This window comes from Bos indicus, chromosome 8, assembly GCF_029378745.1.
Source record: "Bos indicus isolate NIAB-ARS_2022 breed Sahiwal x Tharparkar chromosome 8, NIAB-ARS_B.indTharparkar_mat_pri_1.0, whole genome shotgun sequence".
Classification (NCBI taxonomy): Eukaryota; Metazoa; Chordata; class Mammalia; order Artiodactyla; family Bovidae; genus Bos; species Bos indicus.
The window spans coordinates 63679365-63692212 of record NC_091767.1 but is presented as its reverse complement, the minus strand read 5'-3'; the positions used below and the strand labels follow the sequence as shown (position 1 = coordinate 63692212).

Below are 12848 nucleotides of genomic sequence, written 5' to 3'. Positions count from 1 at the left end.
CATGGACAGAGCAGCCTGGCTGGCTACAGTCCATGGGGTCACAAAGAGTCAGACACGGCTTAAGAGACTAGCCAGCAACATCAAGGCTGTGAAGTGAGCCTTCCAAATGTTGTGGTTGGCATTGCTACCCATGCATGTGAGCCTGAGCATTTTTCTGCAGGTCTTTGCTGTGTGTTCTTTCTGCTTTGTAAGGTCCCTTCCTTGATTCTGTTCACCTGTCCCGGACACTCACTGCCTCACTTTACAGAGAGGGAAGCAGAGGCTCCGAGAGGCACTGTGAGTCCTGACTCCCAGACCAGCACCATTTCTGCTCTTCCCTTAGACATGAAGGGCAGGAGGTGGGCAGGTCTTGGCTGCTGGGAAGGGTTCATCCAGGGAACAGAAACCTTAAGGTGGCTTACTGTGGGTGGATCACCCGAAGCCAGCACCAAAGTCTTTGGACCATTGATTTATTCATGAAAAAATTGTCCTTTGACTCTCTGCCATGTCCCAGGTACTGTGTGAGTGCTGAGCACGGAGAATCACTCTGAGCCCAGCACTGCTCTGAGCACATCATTTCTAGTCATTCATGTCACCCTCACGGAAGGCCCCTGAGGTTGGTTCCAGTTTACAAACGTGGGAACTGAGGCACAGAGAGGTCAGAGAACTTGCCCGTAATCACCCAGTCAGTAAGTGGCAGAGCCAGGATTAGAACCCAGTGTGTGTGTCCTGACCCGTGTGCTGTCCTGCCTTGATGTAATCCACCAGCACAGGAGAGGCGAACTGTGCTGGGAGAGCTCCCGGTGAGAGGGTGGGGCCTGGAAGACATCCCCGAGGAAGGGCAGGAGGGCCGCCATCCGAAGGAAGATGAGAACCACCTGGCACAGGGGTAAAAGAAGGGTACCGGCAGAGGGAAGCGCATGTGCACAGGTGCTGCGCTGACGTGTGTGGTGTATTTAAAGAACTAACGGGCCTTCCCTGGTGGTCCCTACGGCTCCAGGCTTTCACTACAGGAGGCACAGGTTCAATCCCTAAGGGAACTAAGATCCCACATGCTCTGCAGTGTGGCCAAAAGTTTATAAAAATTAATTAACGAAAAGAACTGAAGAAGTGGCTGAATCACGGAGAGCAAGGAGCCTGGTGTGAGAGGAGGCCAGAGGGGACAGATTAGGGCTCCCAGCGTGGTCGAGGGTAACCCAGGCAAGTACACAGAGGCTTGTGTGAGAGGACAAGGTGAGTGACGGTGAGGAGGCTCTAGCTCAGGAGTTAGGACCCTTCCTTCTTCAGGCCTGCAAGGGCCAGACATGTGAGCCAAGGAGAGGATGGAGGTGAGGGAAGCCAAGCCTGGACCAGTCGAAAAGGAAGGACAAAAGAGGTTCTAGATGGAGGGGCAGTAAGGACCTTAGAGGGCGTGGAAAGACCGGAGCTGGGTGTCACTGGAGCAGGGTCTGAGTCTTGGTAGATGATAACTGCCAGCATTTCTGAAACCTCCCCTCTGCTGTCTGTGGCATGGCCTCTTTGGTCCAGAATCACAAAAAGAATACACACTGGGTTAGTTTGCAAATCTTAGGCAACTTAATAGTCATCGTCAGAGTGGATGATATGACGTCTTGAGCCCCACTCCAAAGGAGGGTATTTTTCTTAAAGTCTGTACAGACTAGGACATTTTGTATAGTTTTCTCTCAAATCCATTGGCCTCCCCCTTCTCCTTGTTTACTAAACAGGGCCCCATCAAGAGAAGCAGAGTAACAGCTGTTGGTGATTGTCATAGTTCAGGCTGCAAAACAAAGTACCTTAGATGGGGTGGCTTATAAATTGAAGTTTAATTCTCACAGTATGGAGACTGGGGGTCCAAGATCAGGGTACCAGAGTGGTTGAGTTTGGTGAGGCTCCTCTTCCAAGTTGCACGTTGCCACCTTCTCAATTCCTCATGTGGCCCAAAATAGAAGCAAAATCTCTCTTTCTCTCTTCTCGCAAGGACATGGATGGCATCACGGGAGCCCCACCCTTATGACCTCACCTAATCCTAATCATCTTCCAAAGGCCCCACCGCCTAACACCACCATCACTTGAGGGGTTAGGGTTTCAACACAGGACACAAACATTTAACCCATAACAAAGATCTTCCTTGGGGCCCTCAGCTGAACACCTCCCAGCTGAAAGATCCCAGGTGCTTCCAACATGCCAAGACATCCATGTCCTCCCCACAGGCAGCACCCTGCAAAGTCAAGCTATCCCCCATGGAGATCGGTGCAAAGGGAAGGGGCTGATCTGAACCGATTGCTGTATAGTAGCCCTGTTACTGGAGGGTCAGCTGTGCCAGGCAGAATGCTGTGGAAATGAGGACCATGTGCATCAACTGTATCTGAGAGCAAAGATGTGATTGGGAGAAGCTGAATGTCACAAAAGCAAGTGTATCTTCCCTACTCTAGGTCGCCATTGCAAGTCTGTGCTGCTTCTTAGAAAGAGCAAAGTATTTCTCAGACTGAGTGTGGCTTCTAAGAGCTCTTTTGATGCCTGGGGCCGCTTCTCTTCTGGGCTGGACCCGCCTGACCCTGACTCCTGTCTCTTTGATTGCTCCAGGGCATGAGCTTCTCCTAACATTCATCCTTTTACTTCTGAAACCCAACCTTGGCCAAGAGAGTACCCACTGTGGTTCAAATGCTCTATATGTATCTGAGAACTCAGGACATGTGGGAGAGGATAAGCCCAGCTCTCCTTGCCCCCTTGCCCCCATGTCTTTCTAGCTGCAGTCCACAACACACTGGGGGCTTGTGGAATCAATTTTTTAGTAGTTCATGAGCAGCATTTTAACAAGGGAAATAGAATAGAGTAGAAAATATCAACATTCTCTGCAGGTAAGAAGACTAAAGCTTGTTTCAGTTGCATCAATTTACATGGGTTGTGATGTAAAATGTATTTCTTACATAATCAAAAAAGTTTGAATATTTTAGCCAAAAAAAATTGTTTTAATGAATATTCACCCAAAACCTGGCTCAGCCATATGAATATTAGCAAAGCAGTGTGGCCCCTCAGCCTGCAAACCATTTGACTTTCTGATGAACCCACCTCAGCATTCGAGTTATGAATAAGCAGAGTCTGCTTATTAGTGTGTTAGTTTCAAACAGGTTTATATATTGGAGAAGTTTAACCAGAAATGATAGCCTGAGTTTCACCTTTAGTTGGTCCTAAGCCATTGCTTCTTTCCATTCCTATTTTTTTGTGATTATCAAAGCTGTGTATATTCATTGTACTAAATGTATGCAGTACCAGAAAGGGGAAAAAGAACTTACAAAGGAATCACAATCTAGCCACCCAAAGGCCAACGCTGTTGGTATTTGGGAAGATCACTCTGCAGTGTTTTGTGCTGAGTATTTTTCTTTATGTGGCTGAGATAAATTTAAATCTATAATTTTATATTCTACTTACTGCATTTAATGTTAAATATATGCAGTTACCCATGTCATTAAGAACTCTTTTTTAATATAATAAGTTTGTTAGGATGTACTAAAATTATTTTTCTTTAATCCCTACTTGTTGGATACGTAGATATCCAAACTTTTATAAATAGTGCTGCAGCGGGCAACTTCGTGTATGAGCCTTTCTAATTATCTCCTCAGAATAGATATCTAAAAAAAAAAGAAAAACTGAAATTTATGGAGTCAAATAGTCTAAATCGAGGTATATAGTACTTCATCCTGAAATACCTTCCAGAAGGAGCTAGTAAACATCTGCACCAGCTGTGGATATAAGTTCCAGAGGCACCCTTGCCAGCACTGGATGCTATCCATTTGCTTTTTAATTTTTATTAATTTGATAGGCCAAGAAGTATGCCTTGTGTTAATTTGCATTTCTTTAACTACTAGATAGACTGAACATGTTTTTTTTCTACTTTTAATGGCCATTTGCTTTTTTCTTTTGAGAATTATCTGGATGGTCCTTTGAAGCCTGGGGTTTTTAAAGGGCAATTATCATTATCATCTTCAATCAGCTGTGGATGCAGGGAGCGATTATGGTTTTCATCATCTACGGCTCACTCCTGAGGTTAGGAGCGCGCTGGAACCCTGTCTCACCCTGACCTCATTTCTCAAGCAATTAAGGCTGAGGTGGTCTAATAATAACATGGCTGTCATCCCCTCTATTTATTTTTTAGCCCTCTGCAGTCTGCACAGTGTCACCCCCGTTCATTATCTCAGGTTGAGCCACATCACAGCACCAGCATGCAATGCCTTCCCCCTGTTAGAGATGTAGAAACTCAGCAGCATGGGGTCACGCCTGGGACAGAGTGAGTGGTGGAGTAGGGATTCGGGGTCCTCTGACCCTACCTCTGATGTTCTGACCTTTGCCCCATAGCCTTTAGGTGTGTGTTGATGGAATCCTGAAGGCACTTTTCCAGGTGTCTGGGATGGATTGTGTGAAGGGAGACTCTTCTGCCCTTCTGGTGTCCAGGAGCCTCATCAGCAGTAGAGGTCCCTGCTTGGGGATCTGGAAAGGGCAGTCCATGAAATGAAAGAAGAGGAAGGTTAAAGTCTAGTCATGTTTGGTAGAGGTTTTTTTCCCCCCCTACTCTTGGCAGGGAATAGATTTCCAGAGATTATTCACTTTTTATTTGCTTTATTTTTTAAAAAATTTATTGAAGGATACTTGCTTTACAATATTGTGCTGGTTTCTGCCATACATCATCATGAATCAGCCACAGGCACACATATGTCCCCTCCCTCTTGAACCTCCCTCCCATCTCCCATCCCATCCCACCCCTCTAGGTTGTCACGGAACACTGGGTTGAGCTCCCTGTGTCACACAGCAAACTCCCACTGGCTGTCTATTTTATTTTAGAGTTTGACCACATGTATTTGTTGGTTTAAAAAAATTTTTTTTTTAATTTACACTGCTGCCCTCTGAGGTCAGGACATGCCAGCCTCCTGCTACCCACCCACAGCCCAATGTCAGCAGCACCCTTTGAGTTACAATTATCATCTTCATTTTATAGAAAGTAAGTCACAGAGAGATGAAGTACCTAGTTCCAGGTAACCCAGCTTGTAAATGGGGAGAGGTTGGGATTTGAACCCAGGCTGTTTGATTCCAGTCTCTGTTATTAATCTCTGTGTATCACTGCCTCTCAGTTATATATTCAGTAAAGATGTTCTTTGGATTTAAAGAAATGTCCACATCCCCCCTCTTTTCCCATCTTAAAATGTGTGTGTAAAGGGTGGCAACTAGGAGGGGAGTCTGCAAGGATGGGGTGAGAAGTGAATCACTATGGAGACGGACCTGTCATCTTTTGGACAAAGGGGAGTCAAGGCAGTTCAGATCTGAGTCTGTATCAGAAAGTTCGGCTCCTGGAAAATTCCCTGGAAATGTGATGGCTAGAAATATGCACAGAGCAGGGCAGGGTAGGAGATGTCCGTTCTGGGCCAAATGACCCAGGATAAGTCATGCCTGCTGTCTGGGTTCTGCTGCCAATCCTCCTCTGGGAGATTGGACCTCTGCATCTTGGGGGGCTCTCCAGCCCTGGCATGCTGTGTTTGTGGGTGCTGACTCAGAATGTTTTTATTAAACCCAGTGCTCTTTCAATTAGGTAATTTGTTTTCTCCAAGACGCCCATGGGTTTTTCAAGTATGAGTTAAATGTTAACAGCACTATGTCAACTGAATTAATGGTTAAAAGATTTAACAAGACTTTCTCTGTCTGTTTTCAATTTCCCCCACAGGGACGCGAGAGACAGATTTTACAGGAAACCATTCACAATTTCCACTCTTCCTTCGAGAGTAGCGCCAGCAACACCAGGGCCCCTGGAAACAATCCCTGCACGTGACCCTCCTCCTTGTGGTCAGCAGCGTGAGCTTTCTGAATCTCAGTATCCTCTTCACATGGCCGATGCTCCCGCCATCATCAGACCTTCCCCATTGCCTGAAACACACTATGCCTTGGCACACCACTGTGCCTTAGTCCCAAAACACCCATTTCCCCCTCCCTGCTGGAGTAGTTGGTGATGCTTGTTGCTGTAACAAAAGTCCGACACGGTAGAGACTTATTCTCCCATGAAGTCCAATGTGGCTGCTTCTGCTTGGCAGAAGCACATGGTGATTCAGGGACCCTGCTCTTTTCATCTGTGGCTCTGCCATTCCTGGGAGCTTCCGAGTCTTTGTTTCTGGCTGGCAGAGGGGAAAGGGATGGTGAAGAAGGCATATAGCCATTTCTTAGCTGTCTTGCTCTTAACTGCTCACATTCCACTGGTTCCTCCATCTTATGTCCCATCGGCCACTCATAGTCATGTGGCCCCACCTGGATGCAGAGGAGACTGGGAAGTGTAGTCGTTGTTCCAGTAGTGGCCTCATAATACAGAACTCTGTACTTAGATGGGGAAACACATATTTTGGGGCAAGATTAGCCACTCTTCCATATTTCCCTTAGACCTTCTAACATATCCCTAATGGTTCCTAATGTCGCCTATCAAATGAAGCCTTTCTCCGCTCCCTTACACAGAACTCACTCCTCCAGCCACTGGGGCCCCTCACTGTTCTGTGTGATGACTCTGCTTTAGCACGTCTCTGCACCTGCTGTAGGCAACACACAACAGCTGTTCAGGATGTGTATGTTGAATGCATTTTTCTTTCTTGCAGAGGCAGCCTTTTATATAGGAAAAAGGGGGAGGCCCAAGGTGTCACCTTGAGGGATCTCTTTTCCTTCCGGACCTTCAGTCTCCTTGTCTGTGGTCAGGCAATACAACGCTCTGATATTCCATGCTGCTCACCCCGTAACACTGTAGGGCTTTTCCACTTTAAGCGGGAGCAGAAGACTCATATATTCCATTGTAGAGGGACTTAGGTGCTCACACTTTCTAGGCGAATTTGGAATTTTTCCTCAGGTCACATTCCTCAGGAGGGAGTCAGCTCGTGTAGTTTTCTACTGTGTCATATTCTGGGAAAGGGACTTTGACTTTTAGGTCCAACAGGTTTCTGAAATGTTTTCAAGCATGTAATTCATTCAACCAACACTTGCTGCATTTCTGCCATGTGCTGGGGGTGCTGAGATGAGTCAGATCCAGTCCCCACCCTTGAGGACCCTGATGGTAAGAGAAGATGTGAATGGATGGTCCTGTCCTGAGGGGGAGCACGGACAAGTGGAGAGAGCGTGTGCTCTGGACTCAGGCTCAGTGTTCTGGTCCAGCCCGGCGGCTAGCCAGCTGTGTGGCCAGGGTCAGGTAACTTGGCTTCTCTGTTGGTGCTTAGAGCCAGCGTGCGTCAAGTACCTGATCTGTGGGACATGCACAGTGGATGGGAGCCTTTGCAGAGTTGTCACCTTTACTGTGATCTCTGCTTGGCTGCATACTGGTCTCCTTAGGAGGTACAGCTTCTCATCTCCCCCTCTCCTGGCCATGAGCGCCCCTTCCCCCCTCTGCTGGCTGCTAGAGGCAGTCATGACCGTGCTTCCTGGAGTCTCATTGTGTTCTCCCTCGCGTCCGTCGATCCAGCAGGTGCTATTCCTCCTTCATCCTCCCACCTGTAGAAGCCACCTTCCCACATAACTGGAGAAAGAGGTTTTGTTTTAGACATCACTGACAGACGCCTTTATAAATGTTCCTCGCATCCCAACCTTCTCTAAGGAGACACAATCACTGAGCACCTATTTTGTGCGGCTGCTGGACTCCAGTGTCATCTCTCCTCACCACCAGCCTGGGGGCTGGCATGGTTTAACCTCATCCTGCATGCTGGGGACACAGACACAGAGGAGTGGAGCTGCAGGCCAGTTCCCCAGCCGGGAAGGAGCGGAGCTGGCTGAGACCTGGGTCTAGTGGGCTTCTGAGGCCATGCTTTTGCCGATTCTCATAGACTCCTGGGGCTAGAGGCACCAGGGATTCTCGTGGTTTTAACGTATTCATATCTTCAGAGCCTATCAGTATGTGTAGGGTTGTTTGTCCCTAAAATACACATGGACCCCTGAGTTAGGTGCTGTGAGGTTTTGTGTCCGTTCTTTGCTGGTCTCCTGCCCTTTTCGTCACTCCTGTATTTGCACAGCTGTCACTTGGGTAAGTTTGATAGAATCTGTGTGACATGCAGGAGTCGTGCTGGGGGTCAGCTTTCCACAAATGCACACCTCCAAGATCTCATCTAGTGACCCCAGGCAGATAGTCTGCTCATTCTCATTTGGCAGATGGGAAAACAGGCTCACAGCAGCTGCTTCCTTCATCTTTTTCACTGGACTCAGTGGTTCTGAGTCTTTCTCCCAGGAAGTTTGTGGGCTGGTTGGTGAGAGATCCTTGGCACCCTTTCTGGACCATGGTCACCCACTTCCTGGTGGCCCTATGAGGTGATCCATCAGCATTCCTCAAAGTACGTTCCTTGAAACCCTACTTCCATAAAATGTTAACAGGCTTTTTAATAAAAAATAAAGGGAGAGGGAATGTATATGTGCCAGTGGGGGTGAGGCTCTGTGGTTAATAGGTTAGGCAGATACTGGGTCAAAACCCAGTCACATAATTTTTGCTATATACACCTCAGAATCCTTAGAACTCCACACATGGGGGAGTAGCTCAGTCATGTCCAAGTCTTTGCCACCCAGGCTGCAGCACACCAGTCTTCCCTGTCCTTCACCATCTCCTGGAGTTTGCTCAAACTCATGGCCATTGAGTCGATATGACTGGTAGCATTTCCCACATGTTTGATCACAGAATGCTGCTTCACAGCACTCTTATCAGACGGGTTCCCTGAACACTGTCAGGGAAACCCTCCTGTGACTGGGCAGCAGCAGTCATGAGGCCTCACAGCAGCTGGGGGTGGGCCCAGGGGCACTCAAGGCCCTCAGCTGGGTCAGGGTCTTTGGTAAACTGCCTCTTCCCAGCAGCTCTCTGCTTGGCAGTGGGACATCATGGTGAGGGCATCCTCTGATGGAGAGGATCTGAGCAGGATCCTGCTCAGGGGGCTCTGCATCCACGGTGTCTCCTGCAGGGTCAGATCATCATTTCCCAGTGCTGGTACAGTGTGCTATCTGGCAAGTGCTGCGTGTCTGAGCCCTGTCCCCAGTGGCCAGGAGAAGGCTCCCACCTCCTTGCTTCAGCACTAGACCATTACATGGAGGCCGCAAGTTTTGCAAGAAGACATTTACTTTTTCATTCACCGTACATTTACTGAGCATTTACCCTGTGCCATCCTCTCCTTGTGCTTTGGATTCAGAGATGAAAAAAACTCACCTCTGCTCTTAGAATCCACATAGCATAGAAGAGACAAGCACATAAGTGCCTACAAGCAATCATAATAAAGGTGTGTGCTTTATAAAGGTGAGGACATCGTGGGTGACAGCTCAGGTCGGCATGGATGTGCCCTGTTCGAAAGACTGGGTCCAAAAGGGTGAGTCAGCACAGCTGGCAGGTGGGGAAGAGAAAGTGCTCCCCAGTTGGGGGGACAGTGTGTGAAGGCAGGCAGTGTATGACATTTATGGGTTAAACATTGGGGTATATTGCTGCTGCTGCTGCTAAATCACTTCAGTCATGTCCGACTCTGCGACCCCATAGACGGCAGCCCACTAGGCTCCTCCGTCCATGGGATTTTCCAGGCAAGAGTTCTGGAGTGGGGTGCCATTGCCTTCTCCCTGGGGTATGTTAGATATCTGTTATTCCAATTTTTGGTTCTTTTCTTTGAACGCATAGCACCGATATAGCCAGTCCTAGCACTGGGTTCTGGCTCAGCCTCATCTTAATGGGTTCTGTGTTTCTTCCCCTCCTTGAGCCTCGGTTTCCCTTTTGGTTCCCAGGGGGGAGTGTTCTGAGGGTCAGGTGAAGGTGAAGACCCTTTTCATACTATGTGGAGCTCTGCAGATGGGAGAAATCTCCATGATGGTTGCCTATTTGAAATCTTCTATTAATCCCTCTGCCTACTCCTGCTTGCCGTGATGTAGTCGGGCTGGGTGGGTGGGGCCAGAAGCAGCAGCCTCCAGCCAGAGCTAGCCACAGCTTGGGTGGCTCTGCTGGCATTGGAGCCCTGAAGCGGTGAGGGTTGGAGGTGGATCCCCACCCTCCAGCTGTGGCCAACTCTGGTGTTTATGTCACTGGGATTCCCACCAAGGTGGACAGAAAGCAGCAGGAAGGCCTTCCAGCCTGATTGCAGCAGCTGATCCAGGGCAAAAAGGAAGCAGGAAACCCCTCCAGTTTGTTCTTGCCTCAGAGCTGCCTATGGACACTGCCCAGCAGGCCAGACCCGGGTAGACAGTTGTGGACATCTACACTGACCTTCCAAGAAAGCACATCTCGAGGGCTTGGAACCCTTCCTAGGAAGATTCTGCAGCCCAGACTGAAGGTGTTGTAAAGCACCACCTGTACTTTTTTCAGGCAAGGTAATCAGACAACAGATTCTATTCAGCATATAAAGAGACCTGATTCTTTCCCTGTTGAAGTCAGTACCAAATTCGGCAGGACCAGCCAGGGACTGAATCTCCTCCCTAGGGGAGATGGGTGGTAAGTCCCCTTTTCAGCTTCCTTCCTAAGGCAGGGACCACCCAGGGCCCGTCCTCAGGGTCCTTCCTGCCCAGTAGGTTGAGCCAACTGCCTTCCGTGTAAGGTCCCTCCCAGTTCCCGTTGGAACTGCCTCTGTGGGGCTCATGGACACAGGGCATGGCCTTCCTCTTTTGGGAGACCTTGTCCCACTGTCCAGGTGGCAGGGACAGGGTTTGACCTCAGCAGAGCCCCTGGATCCTCTGGTAAGAGACCAAAATGCTGTTTTGTTTCAGCCCTGCTGTGTGTTCCCGTGTTCCTTACCATTAAACACTTCTTTCTGTTATTGTTCTTTCATACAGGGACTTGATTCTTTGAAGTATTTTTTGTTTGCCAAATGTATATTAAATAATGTCTTCTCACTTTGATTTTGCTCATAGAAGGTATAAAATGCTGCTCAGATTTCTTCCAGTGAGAACTTTTACGGAGCAAGTGCCTATGGTGTGCTGGGCACTTCTGTAGCCTCACCTTCATGATAATCTCATGAGTCTGCCTTAAAATCCCTTTTCCACCAATTTGGTGAGCGTGGCACACATATTAACTTCACCAAGGTCGCCCTGTAACGGGGGAAGGTTGATTTGAATGCAGACCTCAGCTCTGAATTCTCCCCATGCTATCTTGCTGACTTTCCACACAGAAATGTTGAACTGGGATAAGCCAAGCCAACCACAAAACAAAACTTTGTTAGTCTTTATAGCTTGTTCACAACTTTTTCTGTGTGTGTAGGAGGAGAGGTGTTTATGAAATACTATAATACTATACATACACACACACACACACACACACACACACACCCCCATACAGCTTGGAGATTCTCTTTGTTTCTGCTAAGAATCTTCACAAATTGGGGGACTCCCTTATCTCTACCTCTTCTGCTCTCTGTCTCATGTTGGCTGTGTTCAGCCCTATAGAGCATTTGGGAGACAGAAAGTAGCATAGGTCCCAGTCCCAAAACAAGTGAAAGGAGGCCAATGTCTGTGAGACCCCCAGAGTGGGGAGCAAAGACTGGGGAGACTGGGAGTAGGACCAACTCTCCATGAGGAAGAACATTTCAGGGACCAGGGCTACCTAGAAAGGAGAGCATCCCCCAGATGGGCCCCCAGAGGCTGCTCAAGCCCAAGGCAGCTGGAGAGGGAAACTCAGACTTGGGATGCAGATTGGACCAGGCAAGTGTTTGCCAAACGACCCAATGGTGGAGGTGATAGGAAAAGAAGTACAAGGCAAAGAGTTTACCTGACTCGAAATATACTCATTTTATGAGGTTGGCCTTATTCCTGACGCAAGTCCCTATTACTTTGGTGGGGGTGGTGGTAATGGTAGTTTTAGTTTTAGAGGTGTGTGAAATCCAAAATCTGAGAAACATTGTTCTAGCTCACTTTTGAGTTCCAGCCTCCTGAGTCTGTGAAAATCTGTAAAAAGAAGGGGAAGTGGTTCCTCAATAAATATCAAACTTCCATATGACCCAGCAACTCTACTCCTTCCCCAAAGAATTGAAAATAGATAGTCGAGCAAAAACTTGTATGCAAATATTCATAGCAGCACAATTCACAATAGCCACAAGGTAGAAATAACCCAAATGGCCATCAGTGGATGAATGGATATACAAAAGTGGGATTAGCCACACAGTGCAGTATTGTTCAGCCATAGAAGTAATGATCCACACCACAACATGGATGAAATTTGAAAAAAGCCAAGAAAAGAAGAAGCCAGACACAAAAGACCACATAGTATGTGATTCCCATTTATATGAAATGTATAGAATTGGTCAATCCATAGAGATTTGGATTCGGAAGCTGAGATTTGGGGACTGAGGGAATGGGGGCCACTGCTTAATGTGTAGGCAGTTTCGTTTTGGGGTCAGGATAAAGCCCTGGAACTAGATAATGGTGATGGGTGTATCAGATATACAACATTGTGGGTGTGCTTAGTGCCACTGAACTGTACACTTTAAAAACTGTTAAAATAGTAAAATTTTATGTATTTTTTGCTGTAAAAGGAAGAAAAGGAGAGCTCATGACCTGGCTGGTCCTCCACCCTTCCGTCAGTGTTCACCTTCTCGCCCTTGCTCTTCAGTGTGAAGGATGGTAACCACCGTAGGGTCTTGCGCTCTCCCCTCTGCCCCCTGCCCCCCTCCACCTATGTACACGCACCTTTCTGTCCCCTTCATCAGAGGTGTCTAGATGGACTGCAGGTCCCAACCAGAGCCCCGAGCAGAAAACACGCAGGAATGAGGGGGGCCGCCCTTGTCCGGGCTCTGGGGGAAGCGAGCCCCTGGGGAAGGCGGGCCTGCTCCCTGAGGCACTTCGTGCTCCCTTGCCCTCCAGCCTCTTCTCTTGGCTTCATTTCCTATCTCCAGGGGCCTCGGGGCTTCTCTGCTTCACTT

General features: G+C 48.2%; 1 protein-coding gene across 2 annotated transcripts in view; it reads left to right on the top strand.

Moving 5' to 3' along the window:
* Nucleotides 1-10762, top strand: part of ANKS6 (ankyrin repeat and sterile alpha motif domain containing 6) — a 53809-nt gene extending 43047 nt beyond the window's left edge. For both annotated transcript variants that reach the window (XM_070794819.1, XM_019966267.2), the window contains exon 15: nt 5690-10762. In XM_070794819.1, the coding sequence (XP_070650920.1) occupies nt 5690-5794 (105 nt within the window). In that variant the 3' untranslated portion in view covers nt 5795-10762. The remainder of the gene's footprint in view (nt 1-5689) is intronic.
* The last annotated feature ends 2086 nt before the right edge of the window (nt 10763-12848 follow it).